Genomic DNA, 13,430 nt, shown 5'->3' with positions numbered 1-13,430 from the left:
TGGTATGTGTTTACTAGATGTATTTTAGAGTTGACCTGTGAAAAACATTTTCATTTATCTTAAACCGTTTGTGATCTGGAGCCTGTATATTCTACAAGCGTCGTTAGCGCAAAAAATCATTTTAAAGCGGTCATGTCCTTCGTTTACTTATGATATACGCCTCTCATTTATGATGTGGTGGTTAGATTCTTATGATATTTTTTATGCGTTTACTAGATGTATTTTAGAGTTGACCTGTGAAAACCGTTTTCATTTATCTTAATCCGTTTGTGATCTGGAGCCTGTATATGCTACAAAGGTCGTCAGCGCGAAAAATCATTTTAAAGCGGTCATGCCCTTCGTTCGCTTATGATGTACGCCTCTCATTTATCATGTGGTGGTTAGATTCTAAAGATATTTTTTATGCGTTTACTAGATGTAGTTTAGAGCTGACCTTTGAAAACCGTTTTCATTTATCTTAATCCGTTTGTGATCTGGATCCTGTATATTCTACAAGGGTCGTCAGCGCAAAAAAATCATTTTAAAGCGGCCATGGCCTTCGTTTGCTTATGATGTACGCCTCTCATTTATGATGTGGTGGTTAGATTCTAAAGATATTTGGTATGTGTTTACTAGATGTATTTTAGAGTTGACCTGTAAAAACCGTTTTCATTTAACTTATACCGCTTGTGATCTGGAGCCTGTATATGCTACAAGGGTCGTCAGCGCGAAAAATCATTTTAAAGCGGTCATGCCCTTCGTTCGCTTATGATGTACGCCTCTCATTTATCATGTGGTGGTTAGATTCTAAAGATATTTTTTATGCGTTTACTAGATGTAGTTTAGAGCTGACCTGTGAAAACCGTTTTTGTTTACATCAAGGCCTTTGTGATTTTAAACCAGTTAATACTAGTACTTAAAATGATGAAATAACAAATGCACAGTTAAGGGCAACATTTTATTAATGAAAAAATGAACCCAATTTCCACACAATAACATACTCATATTGGGTGCCACAGTTATATGAAAGAAGAAATAAATGTGAAGAGGATAAATAATTAGAAGATTGATTTATCAAGCAAAAACCTGCATTTACAATGAGTACACTAAAAAGGGGTCATCAAGTGAACAGACTGAGAAACAAAAAAGGTGAAACAACATTCAGCTGAAAATGCAATGTGTTGCGAGTTACTGAAATAAAATTAAACCAGCTACCATGTGAAAGATGAGGTTGTATCAAACAAGCTATCATAGAGATTACTGGTTGAAAATAAAGGTTTTTCATTCCTGTCTGATGAATCACTTTTACTGAAAGAGTCTACATCAAAGTGAAAATGTATAAATATTTACCCAAGAGATGCTTTTTTAACGACGCCATGATTATGTCATGTAGGTAAGACAGCGTTAATACCAACAAATGTTTAAACACATCTAACCAACACAACAAGTTTGCCTTAATTTGGGTACGAGATTAAAATAACACCAGCAAATCATTGAACACATCTAACATAACAAGTTTGCTTTAAATTGGGCACAAGAATTGTTAAATAAACCTGCCTTCGGGTAGTACAGCGGCAAAAAACACACATATTTCGATTCATGTAAAACTGAAGAGTGTGGTGAATATCTTAAAATAAAATGTTCCCCTGCAAGTGAGGCAAGAAGCATTTTGTATCCATCAATGATTTAGCTGACACTTCAGTCAGCTCATTTCACCCACACCATTCTTCCACAATCAATTACTTTCTTCCATGTTGTCCAAGGCAATCTTGAATTACCTTTGGAATGATTCTGCTGCTATTTTCTGCTTCTATTCAGTTTTCCAGATGTTGAACTGCAACAAAAAATAAAAGAAAAAGTGTAGGCAACATTTAATTTGACAAGTAGGAGTTTACACAAAAATGCTTGAGTTAGGCCAGTAGAAATGAAAGCCAATGTTTTACAAAACCAGGATCACACTAGAGATGAGCTACCATATTTTTAAACATGCCTAACAAATAACAAATTACCATCTGCTAAAATAATAGAAACAGTTGAGAATGACAAGCATATCATGACAATTGACAACCACTTACCATGTATCATTGCTTTTCAAATCCAATGTCCCAAGTCCTTCATTTGATAGTGTGCTAGGCCTTAGTTTGCTTCATGAAGCACTAGAAATGCTTCCCCCACCCTGAACTGTCACTTTTCATTACTCCATTTGTTATCAAAACATGGATGCCTATTAGATACAACAACCTTGGCCCATTTTGTATTTTACAGTTTACAATCGAGGAGAATCTGGTACTGCTGCTATTTCACTGCTTAAAATGCGTTTGCTTTTGTCATAACAGTTCACATTTAACTGCCAATTTCATGTAAAACTCATTTCACCTGCGATTATTTCCACAGAAAATATAATATTTTTCAATAAAAAATAAATTTAATGCTTCACTACCATTGCCGATAAAATCGGGCTGTGTTATAACACATGTTCTAAAATTATAACACCGCCCGATAAGAAACGGGGATTTTTTCATAACACAAGCGCTTCTAATCGAGCACTTGTTGACGAATCGGGTGAAAGGAGGTCAGTCTATTTGGAAGAGAATACAGTAAACATCTCGAAAGTTCTTGGTGTGCCAAAGACAGCGTACAACACAAATAGCAACAGTAGGGATATCTGACCCGACTAGTTTGCGACAATTGGGGGATCGTCCGGGATTTAGTTTTCAGTGTTGTTGTCTTACCTGGTAGTGAACCAAGAAAGAGATGGAAAAGATTGTAGAAGTCGGAAAACAGCTGGGTCTGACCGGCGCCGATTTAGCAAAGTTTATTAACGAGCAACAGGCGTTTGAACGAGAAGAGCGCCGTTTGGCTAGAGAAGCTGAAGTTAAGCGAATACAGGCCGAGACAGAAGCTGACGAGCGACGCCGCGCAGCCGAGGCTGAAGCTGAAACAAGGCGTATCGAGGCAGAGGCCCAAGACAGAGCGCACCAGTTGGAGTTGAAGCGTTTGGAGTTGCAAATGGCAGAAATCGGCGGAGCACAACGCGAAGCGTCAGTGGGCAAAGCGAAAGCACCGAAGTTGCCTGCGTTCGTAGATGGCAAAGATGAACTGGACAGTTATCTGTTGCGTTTTGCTGTTAATTGCAAATGGGAGAGATCCGAATGGGCAAGCGCGCTTAGTGCCTTGCTAACGGGTCGAGCATTGGATGTCTACTCAAGGCTCTCTGATGATGACGCAGTCGATTATGACCAACTCAAGCAGGCGCTACTCAACAGGTACGACTTGAACGAGGAAGGATATCGATGTAAATTTCGAAATTCAAAGCCGGAGAAAGGAGAAAGTCCTTCTCAGTTCGCAGTGCGACTGCAGAACTACCTGCAAAAATGGGTGAAGTTGTCTGGATTTTCCATCGAATGGAAAGATGTAAGTTCGCTTTTGGTGAAGGAGCAGTTCCTCAAGTCATGTCCGAAGGAGCTATCGACTCATCTAATGGAACAGGCACCGAAAACTTTAGATAGTTTGACTGGGATCGCCGAGCAGTTTTTGGCAGCACACAACCGAGAGATGGCCCACGATGTGCGTCAAGAAGTACGCGAGCTTTGTGCTGACTGCAAGCAAGCAGGGCATGCGACTGAGAACTGTCCGAAGCGTAAACCTGATGCTAGAGTGCCTAGAAAATGTTTTCTGTGTGACAAAGTGGGACACATCGCGAAAGATTGCTATTCGCGTGCGTTGCCGCCGGTAAGGATGTCCAGCGCGGCAGCATGTTCGATGGAGGGAGTCCAGGAGTCCAATCTGCCATTACGTGAAGGCGTGGTAAACAACCAGACGGTCACTGTGTTAAGAGACACAGGTTGCACGGGCGTTCTGGTTGACAGGAAATTCGTCCATGATGATCAAGTCTCGGATAGGCCAGGTTTTCTTAGTTTGGCCGACGGTTCTGTCGTATCAGCTGAGGTGGCCAACATGGAAGTGAATACTCCATATTTTACGGGAGAGGTCGAAGCGTTATGTTTGAATAACCCGTCGCATGATTTGGTTATTGGAAATATTGGTGGAGTCCGACCAGCGGAAGATCCAGATCCACTGTGGAGGAAAGCTAACGCAGCTTTGACGCGGTTTCAAAAGAAGACGTCGAAGATCAAGGCAAAATATCGGGTAGTACCGCCAAACGAGGGATGGCCATTGGAAAATCAAGCGGAGTTCAAAAAGGTCCAAGATGCAACCGTTGAAGCGGTTACATGAGTTGGCCTAATTAAATACGTGTTTTGCCTGACGTTGTGTTTTCATGTTCGTTCTTTATAGTGTCAATTTGTGTGTTTTATGATGTCGAAATTCTAGTATTTCGCTTTAAAAAGGGGGTATTGCCACAAATTTACTTGTATAGTGTTTTGAAATCGCCCATAACATTAACAACTTTAGACGTTCTATGACGTAACAATGCGTCTGATGGTTTCTAGCATCACGCCATGTTCTGACCTTGAGTAACCTGATGTTTTTGTGAGCTGTGGTGTGGTTTTGTAAAGGAGGTCAGTCTATTTGGAAGAGAATACAGTAAACATCTCGAAAGTTCTTGGTGTGCCAAAGACAGCGTACAACACAAATAGCAACAGTAGGGATATCTGACCCGACTAGTTTGCGACAGTGCCTGTATCTATGGTGTTTCATGTATAAGTGCCATTGAAACGCACAAACCACTGCCAGTACAAATGGGTCGTATATTCTATTCATCAATATTTACGTTGGGGTGGTCTCCGGAAAAAAAAATATTTCTTTGACTGTACATGCTGCCGGATTTAGCAGTTTTATTGCTTTTTTCTTGGTAATGTAAACCCCACACAGAAGGCAGCAGGTCATAAATGCCTTATGGCACTACATGTATTAATACAGCGACACCAAATACACCGAGTTCATTTTACAGTAAAATGAAAGCATCTGTAAATATATTTGACTTAAAGACACTGTTTGTTTAATGTTGTAGCGTGTAGATATGTTGATTTTATATTGACACTCAATAAAACGAACATGATTTTGATTGACTAAGTGCACAGTAATACTGATTTTACCGCAGTACGTTTTCACAAGATACATCAAATAACGCAATGCTGTATCTGTAACGATATTCAAATATATTATATGAAACGATAATTCTCTTTATGGAGCGAACAGAAAAAACACAATCATATTTATTATTTATTTGGTAAGAAAGCACCTGCGTGGAATACAGACGTACCTTTTAAACCGTTTTTTGTAAATTCTAAAATGAACATATTTCATGAGTTGTAAAAAAAAATTTCAGGGTGCAAAAAAATCTCTACCGTCGGTGGGTCTTTTCGTGCGATCTAAGACTGCTTGGAGTGCCAAACCTCCGTTGGCAAACGTTACAGGCATGCGGCTTCAATTTTAAATGTACACACTGTACATGTACGTTCAATTTATTATTGTCGCGGAAAGCCTTTTCGCACATGTGGCATTTGTAAGTGTTAAAATCAACGCCTTGATGGATTTTTCGTACGTGCCTGTTGCGGTGAGACGAATGGTTGAACTTTTTGTCACAGTGGGGGCAGGGATAAGGGTTATCCCCAGTGTGTATGCGCATGTGTTTCTCTAAAATCGATTGATACGCGAACGCTTTGCCGCAAACATCACAATTATGCGGTTTATCCCTGTTGTGAATTGTTGTTATGTGTGACTGAAGATTTGATTTTGACACGAACGATTTCTCGCAGAACTTGCAACGGTTGGGTTTTAAGCCCAGATGCCCGTTTGTGTGGCCCTCCAAGGCAAATTTACAGTAAAAGGTCTTTTCACAAAAGTTGCAGCGTTTTAAACTCTCAGTGTTTAAGTGTTTTCTCCTCAGATGGCCTTTTAGACTGTGCCTACTGCTGTAGTTTTTGTTGCATTGGTTACATCGATAACTATCATCATAAACCTTCGTTTTTCTTCTCAATTTGGGCTTAGCGATTGGAGTGTTACAACTTACTCCATTGGGTCCCTCAAATGTGTCTTTGTTGAGTTTTTCAATACACACAGTGTCATCAGAGTCACCTTCTGAATTATTTGTACTTGACTTGTAATCAGTATCATCAACATCAGACTGTGTATCATTGCAACCAACATCTTCAAGTGTGTTGGAGTTGTTAGCTTGTTGAACCATATCAGTTTCAACAACTGTGTCATCTGAGTCCCCATCTGAACATGTTGTTTCTTGTATATGTAATGAATTCAATTGTGGTGTCTCCTCATGGTCACTTTGGTCTAAATTTGATTCACTATTGTTGTTTTTAAAGTCCATCATCCAAAATCGATTGTCATCTTCAATCTTTTCAGTTTTAATATCATCTTCGATCTTTTCAGTTTTTACATCATTTTCAGAAAATGTGATTTCATTGTCTTCAGAGTTTATATCTAAAAAGTTGTAAATGTTTCAAGTGTTTAAAATTATCTCAATAAACTGACAAAAACTAACTTTTAAGTAACTTTTGATGTGTGTTAATTTCATAACCGCATAAGATACACAAATTTATCATTTCCACGCTCGAAATAAGGACTAATACAAAAAGTTACTCACTTTTGAATGAATGTGAAGGTAGCATAACATCTTCAATGATTTCTTTTTTCACAATTACATCCTTATAATCCATTTTAGTAGCTAAGGTCAAAACTATACAAAATCCAAGTCTGCAATTTGTAAATAGCATTTAAACATATTTAACATGAACAGAATAACAATAAACAAAACCTGGTCTACCTATTCTAGATTTGTTCATAATCATTTACAAAAGCATTGATGAAAAGCCATTTTTGACACTTTTATTCTGGTTGTCTTTAAAAGTCATCTGAGTTTCTCTTTTATTGATTGATATGTTTCATTTATAAAAGATGTTATCCATATGTTGCAATATTTACCAGCTACTTGGTCAACAATCAATCCTAACATTATGTCGATTGTTACTAAACACATCATTTTGTTCTTTCCCCAACTGCTTCAAAAAAAAAGAAATATTGACAAGCATTAATAACAACCTGGGTACGGTTTGCTCTTATCAGTGCCTTAGGTGATGCAATTGCAAACAAAACCACAGTACAAAAAGCCACTTGCACCTAACACAAACTTAACCACCACAGTCAACTCAACATTCAACAAATCAAAACACAAATTTTACAGATGTCTCCACTGTCAGTAATTTCTGCTTCTTGTTTTGTACGAAATCTGTCATGCGTGACGAATGAATGAAGTACAATAACGTAACCACTGTTGGCACAAAACGTAATGAACGTGAGCTAAAGAGAGTTTAAGGGCAGTCGTGCTCCAAACTTTAATATTCGTTCGTGCGATCCGTCCCCGTTTATCTGCGTTTGGATGCATTGTAAATTTCTTAGCTAAAGAAGTTTAGTTCAACTATGACAGATGTATGTCACCTTCGCTTTTAATAGGACATAACAATTAGTGTCCTATTGGGTGACGTCAGTAGCCTGCTTGCTGTGTATTTTGTAATAAGTTTATAAATTGCCTCTTGGTCTGTGCATGTATTTAGCAGATAGTGAGTTTTTAAATGTAGATTTCAAGTTCATTTGAGCTGCCTCATTTCTACATTGCTGGTAAGTTTAGACTTTATTCCTTCTGTGTAGTTTTATTGCTAAACCTGTGAACATTCGCGTGTTGTGCAGGTATTTGTTCGGTTTTTACAAACGGATTTACGGAAACGTCTCAAACCCACCTGGCCAAATAGTCGGTATAAAGTGGTTGAATGATGTGGTGAGTTTTTCATTGGTCACTTTATGTGACGCTTTTAGTCAACAGGGAGAACGCAGAGAAAGCGTTACAAATAAAAAATTCAGGAAAAATGTATAATTTATTTTAACTTTCACTTGATTGATTGTCAGCAAATAAGACAAAACATTCGTAAAAAGGGGTAGTAATAGCAATAGAGCAAAATCATATAAGGAATGTAAGTATAATGAGTTTAAGTAAACCGAACAAAAATAAATAACGACATCTTTTAAACGCTAGTTCAAATCCTTGTCATCAACTTTCAGTTCGCATTCTGGATCGAACACGTTTAGTTGATTCATGTTTTTTCAAATCAAATTCGGTTTGATTTCCATGGCCAATATACCCTCGGCCTGTCCAAACACCTCGTTGTTTAGTCAATCCACTACCGATATTGATCTCAGCAAACCGGGCAGCACTAACTTGCGTTCCAATCAGCAACCTCTCTATACGTCGTGACTCCAGCACCCCGACGAGAAGACGCTTATATCCCGTTTCTAGCAAATGATTTCTTCGCACATCCAAGTATTCCAGCGCACTGTTTGGGTTCCTGACGGCTCCCGTCAATATCTCTGCCCCAACATCAGTGAGCTCGCAGTCCCGCAACTTGAGTATATGAACTCCCCGCATAATTGCCTCTGATGCACATAAGTGCTGCACACCTTCGTCTCCGATAGGGTTCATTCCCAAGTTGAGCTCAGTCAACATCATACCTGGAGTTGGCCTCAGGTTTGTCGTGAAGGTTAAAACCCCATTGGAAGTCAAACCACAGTGCCACAGATCTAAGCAACAAATTGTGGGACAAACAGCCGCCAACTGAGCTGCGGCTTCGTCACCGATATTTGCATTGTGCTGGAACGACAGCACCTCCAGTTGTAGACCGCGTTCGGCGATGCGTGAACACACGTGATTGACGCTGCTTGCGTCCAAGTTGTTCTCGCCCAGTTTTAACTTTTTGACTTGCGGTGAAAGCAGATCCGTAAAGCCTTTTGCATGGCGCTTGTCCATATGGACCTTGATTGCAACACGTTCAGTCTTGTTTTTAATGATTACCCCAAGTGCTCGGAAGATCTGAGGCCCACAATGTCGCGAGGTAACTTCAATTTCCAAAGGCAAATCGTTGGCAAGGTGACGAATCAAGGCCTGATCCCCGGACTCGCAGACCGCTTGAAGTAATTGACAACAGTCCGAGAAGCCAGGTCTTCGTTGTCTCCATCGCTGTTTCAAAATTGTTCTTACGTAACAATATACTGTGGAGTCTCGCGGTTCGATTAGATGACCAAAGAAGTCCTTCCAAAAGAGCCGGACGTTGTTTTTTCTAAGCCCACAGAAAAAAGTCAGGGTTAACGAATCGCGGTCGTTGAGGATTTCTTTAACCTGCTGTGTTATGGGTACGTTTTCAAGCCACATCCATAGGGCAGCAAAAAACTCTTGCAGGCTTCTGTGCTCAAAATAGTACTCCCTTTCGCCTCTTGCACTGCATCCTCTGTGCAAAATGGTCGCCCAAAATGTGCTTATGAAGGCTTCGGCCGATGTACGGCCAGCACGAGTCGTACTAAGTCCTGTTACTGCCAGGGCTCTTTCTGAAAAAGTCCATTTACCACTGACTGCACATTTCCAAGCTACCTTTGCCAAGTCTCGAGTCAACGACGCTCTTTCTTGCATGCTAGGGTCGTGTTCCAGGTTAACGTGCTCAGACCGGATATATAACAGCAGAAATTTGGCATAGACCAAGGCAACGCCGCCATCTTCAAGGGACAGGTCATCTCTTTGTGCTGAAACGACAGCACACACGATCTGGCAAACGATCGGCGTCGACATAACGTTCCAAACCGCGCTAACTTGCTCCATAGTTTGCATTGCGTCTTGGCCGTCTTCCACCAGCAAACGTTGACAGTAGTTGGATTTCTGGTCATCGCAAAGGGGCTGCACCATAAATACCTCTGCAACCTCACAGAAAGTTCGGGTTAGCTGATTGGCTCTTGAAGGTCGCGACGTAACAATGACTCTGCAGTTTTTAATAAGATGTCCAAGCATTAGGTTTGCCACAACGACAGGTAGAGGCCGCGTTTGATATGGGGTCATTCGCATCACTAGCCTGTTTAGAGCCTTGAAACTACAATACTCATCAAGACCATCCATGACCACTAGGGTTCGGGAGTTTTGCGAAATCATGTGCTGGAAAAGCTCCTGTTGTCGCTCGTCTGTTAAAGTAAAGCCAGTTTGCGTAAAAAGAAGCTCTCTCAGTGTAATTTCTTCATTAGAACAACCTCGGAACTCAAACCGGAATACGAAATCGAACAAGCTTCCCGCCACCGATGCTAACTGGACTAAGCGATGCGATAAACAGGTTTTTCCCGATCCCGGAGGCCCGACTATTAGCACCAGGGAGTTTTGGCTGTTGACCACATCCTCAAGCGATACGCGCCGCTGGTTTGGTGGCTCAATGTTGCTGCTAGCGATGACGGAATGATCAGTGGACCGTGTCAAGTCTCGGCGTCGGCCCCACCAACTTCTGATTCGCTGGATCCAGGTGTCACGTGACGAGGAGAAGAAACGTGGCTCAGCGATCAACTGGGTGTGCACCAACACATCAGCAAGGCGCCTGTCAGCTAAATAGAATTATATTCTATTTCATAAGTTAGTTTAAGTCAAATACCATCACACTTTCCAAATCATGGCTAAAACACCGTCTTAATTGAAATGAAATTGTTTTCAGTTAGTTTAAGTCAAATGTACGAAACAACTTCACAAAAGCATGGCTAAAACAACGTCTCACTTGACATTAACATTGAGTCCAATTAATCGCAAAGATGTATTTATTTCAAAGTGTTTTATTTTTTTCTAGTTTAAAATATCTCTACAACAAACCAAGTTAATCAGACTTTTTGACAAGGTATGTTTCTAAGCTATTTTTTAGGTTTACTTACCTCTGTAGGTTCCATCGGCTTTGAGGATTTTAGTCGTTTTTTCTCGAAACAAAGTCCTTGCCTGTGCCTTAAACTCCTCCAGCTCATCAGTTGTAGGCGGTGCTGAAAAACAAAACGATTTGCTAAGGCGTCCCTTGGCCCAAGAAGCAAGAACAATATTTAAAGTTAGTTTTTAAGCTGATCTCTATGGTTTATTTAACATAGAGGTTTTTTTGACATTTGGAGGTCAACAAAAGTACGAGAAAGATTGTTAGGAATGCAGGATTAGTATCTTAAAAAATGGCAGTAAATTTTACGAATTTTAAGAAAAGGGTTAAGAGAAAATGTTGAGAACCTATTTAGTATTATTGCAGGTGTAAACTGGCTGTTTCAGGCCTTGAATTAATTGTTGCCTTACTGTGGTTCTTACCTGACAAGCTTGGTCGTTGGGAGGGATTGTGTATGTGTAAATCGCCAGCAAAGAACACCTCTAAAGAAAAGCAGACAAATTTAACTTTGTTAATTAGACAGCATTTGAAAACATTTAATTGGTTTCCATTTAGCAATCAGCTATAATGTCAAGCGAGTTTATAAAGCGGTAACCATGAATTTACTGCACGAGACCCCAGCAGGCCAAACCTATAATAATCAGCCGGTTTAAGCAATTTCCTGCGCAATATTTAAATTTCAACATGTTAACATACGTCGTGACTATCAAAGCTTATCAACCAGCCAATAAATATTTATCTTAAGCAACCGGAAATGGGCTAATTGATGTTTATCATTTTCAGAGACGGTTATTTTTAACAGTGTCCTATTTCCTATTGTGAATCATTTACCAGAATGAAGGCAAAGAATAAATTATCTGACATATGCTATGAAAGAGCAATCGAAAATACTGGAAGTTTAATTGATTCAAGATATTGATTTTTGTGTAAACATGTAATTGTAAACCCATGTATCTTTGACGAACAGCAGTAAGTGTGTACTTGTTACTTTCTGTATCCCTTGCTTTTAGTCAAACCAAAGTTGGTATTTCATTAACAAACAAAACTCGTAAGGCAACGTAACAAAGGGATTTGCGCAACAGCGTAACAAAGGAATTGTTGGTTTTACGACCCAACTTTCAACTTCAATCAAACAGAACTAAACAAAGGTTACCAAGCTACTATTTGTTGTTGGTTGCTTTCCGAATCTGAGATCCATAGGTTTTAGTCGTTTGGTGGATTGTAGCAACAAAGTTAAGCTCGGAGTTGGTGGGTATTTGTTATTTTTTACAAAGGCTACGTGCCTGTGATTTAAACATCATTTTCCAAGTGTCTTGCAAAACTTGTTTTACAGAGCCATCCTATGTTTTAAGGCTTGGTGTCGTGTTGCTGGCTTGTAGGACAACCCTAAAACATTTTAAAGTTACTCATTTGCCATATGTTTTCCCTATAAGATATTTTGTTTGCGTGCTACAAGCCTAACAGGTTTAAGCATCACTGCTGTAAGGAACGACAAAAATGCTGGTGACGTAGCAGATCCCCCCTGTTCAAGCAAGCGGAACCTTTCGGAACGACGGCAATCTTGCTTACTACAGATAACAGCGCTTTTCCAAAGTTGGTTCCTATCACTTCCAAACAAACCGTTGAAAACTTTAACAGTGCTAAACCAAACAGCAAATGTATACATTTCGACACGTATTTGTTTTGCATTGCATCGCTCAAAGCACAATGTTGAGTGTAATAAACTAATGTACTGCAAAATGTTTTACTACGTTTGTTATCACCTAACATAACGGGTTGCCTACCTGCATTCCGTAACTCATGTACACGAACGTGTTCTGTGTTTTCCATAGCAAGATACCATTAAACTAATGGAATGACATAACACCTAATAAAGCTGAACAGCTGACAATAAAAAACACAATTGTCACATAGTTTTATAGCGGTGTGCTGACTGCAACGTATTGTGGTAGTTAAAGAGCTGGCTATATCACCATTACTTACTATTTCCTGTATTTAAGCTATGTGTTTGATGAATTGCACTATTTACCCTGCAATAGCTTTAATAAGCATGGCTTTACTTGCTCAATTGTCAATCACGAACAAACTTGTGCCCAAACATTACATCACAATAGGGCAACATTTTTATTTTTTATCCCTTTTTTGCTCTAACTCTCGCGAAAGGCAAAGGTGCTGTGCCCTTTTTTTCTCCGATTTCACCTCATTGGGAATTCCCAGTGGGGCGGACGCGTTACACGGTTGAAAATGTAAACTTAGTTCCAGTTTTTCTAAAAAAAACAATCGTTTTCAATTGCGACTGTCTCTCTGTTGTGAAGATATTAAAGAGCTTTTCTTAGTTTTAATGGGCTCAAACAAAAGACTGTGACTAAAAAGCCACTGTATTTACATTACCCCAGCAATTTGCTTAACACCACTGATGGATTTTTTCCACTGCCATAGACCATTCCAGATGTCGCAATCAACATCGCTAAATAAACCACTTACTGCACATTTAGGTTAAAGAAGTTAACAGACATTAAAAACTGTTTAGTTTAACAGTAATATTTGCTAACCGGGAAATTATTACACTGAATCGTGTTGTGGTTTTATGATTCGTCGGATTGTGCCCTATGCTATTTTCAAGGTTGTTCGGCTATTTTCCGTTTAGTAATTGTTCTAATGATATGTGTTGCCATGATTTCAGTTATTAAACAATACCAACTAAGTTCAAATTCAATAATACGTTATGATTTCTACTGAATATAATGTCCTCCACAGGCGCTGTTAATT

At 39.6% G+C, this 13,430-nt stretch overlaps 3 protein-coding genes across 4 annotated transcripts; 1 reads left to right on the top strand and 2 right to left on the bottom strand.

Annotated features, from left to right (window-relative positions):
- Positions 1-918: 918 nt before the first annotated feature.
- On the bottom strand, positions 919-6,898 carry LOC145209150 (uncharacterized). 2 transcript variants are annotated; one of them, XM_080079406.1, is made up of 4 exons: positions 6,880-6,898; positions 6,542-6,651; positions 2,055-6,378; positions 919-1,813 (listed from the first exon to the last, which is right to left on the bottom strand). In XM_080079406.1, the coding sequence occupies exons 2-3, from the start codon at positions 6,612-6,614 to the stop codon at positions 5,285-5,287; spliced, it is 1,167 nt and encodes a 388-aa protein (XP_079935532.1). In that variant the 5' UTR covers positions 6,615-6,651; positions 6,880-6,898; the 3' UTR covers positions 919-1,813; positions 2,055-5,284. The 2 variants fall into 2 exon arrangements, with proteins under 2 accessions (XP_079935532.1, XP_079935533.1); XM_080079407.1 differs by lacking the exon at positions 6,880-6,898 and adding an exon at positions 6,722-6,739.
- On the top strand, positions 2,732-4,454 carry LOC145209146 (uncharacterized). Its single transcript, XM_080079399.1, has one exon. The coding sequence runs from the start codon at positions 2,734-2,736 to the stop codon at positions 4,213-4,215; it is 1,482 nt and encodes a 493-aa protein (XP_079935525.1). The 5' UTR covers positions 2,732-2,733; the 3' UTR covers positions 4,216-4,454.
- Positions 6,899-7,807: 909 nt separating the features above from the next.
- On the bottom strand, positions 7,808-12,561 carry LOC145209078 (NACHT, LRR and PYD domains-containing protein 1a-like). The gene is made up of 4 exons (XM_080079325.1): positions 12,446-12,561; positions 11,084-11,143; positions 10,675-10,776; positions 7,808-10,356 (listed from the first exon to the last, which is right to left on the bottom strand). Exons 1-4 carry the CDS (start codon positions 12,489-12,491, stop codon positions 8,000-8,002), a joined length of 2,565 nt encoding a protein of 854 aa, XP_079935451.1. The 5' UTR covers positions 12,492-12,561; the 3' UTR covers positions 7,808-7,999.
- Between the last annotated feature and the right edge of the window lie 869 nt (positions 12,562-13,430).

The sequence above is a fragment of the Phallusia mammillata genome, chromosome 1, assembly GCF_965637545.1.
Source record: "Phallusia mammillata chromosome 1, kaPhaMamm4.hap1.1, whole genome shotgun sequence".
Lineage (NCBI taxonomy): Eukaryota > Metazoa > Chordata > Ascidiacea > Phlebobranchia > Ascidiidae > Phallusia > Phallusia mammillata.
This window is presented reverse-complemented; position numbering and strand designations above follow the sequence as displayed.

Bases quoted from the DNA above. Each gene is read 5' to 3' on its own strand.
- LOC145209146 (XM_080079399.1), top strand. From the start codon at position 2,734: ATGGAAAAGATTGTAGAAGTCGGAAAACAGCTGGGTCTGACCGGCGCC.
- LOC145209150 (XM_080079406.1), bottom strand. From the start codon at position 6,614: ATGGATTATAAGGATGTAATTGTGAAAAAAGAAATCATTGAAGATGTT. The intron at 6,379-6,541 runs GTGAGTAACTTT...ACAACTTTTTAG, and splicing joins ACCTTCACATTCATTCAAAA to ATATAAACTCTGAAGACAAT.
- LOC145209078 (XM_080079325.1), bottom strand. From the start codon at position 12,491: ATGGAAAACACAGAACACGTTCGTGTACATGAGTTACGGAATGCAG. The intron at 10,777-11,083 runs GTAAGAACCACA...TTTGTTTTTCAG, and splicing joins CCAACGACCAAGCTTGTCAG to CACCGCCTACAACTGATGAG. The intron at 10,357-10,674 runs GTAAGTAAACCT...AATTCTATTTAG, and splicing joins AGCCGATGGAACCTACAGAG to CTGACAGGCGCCTTGCTGAT.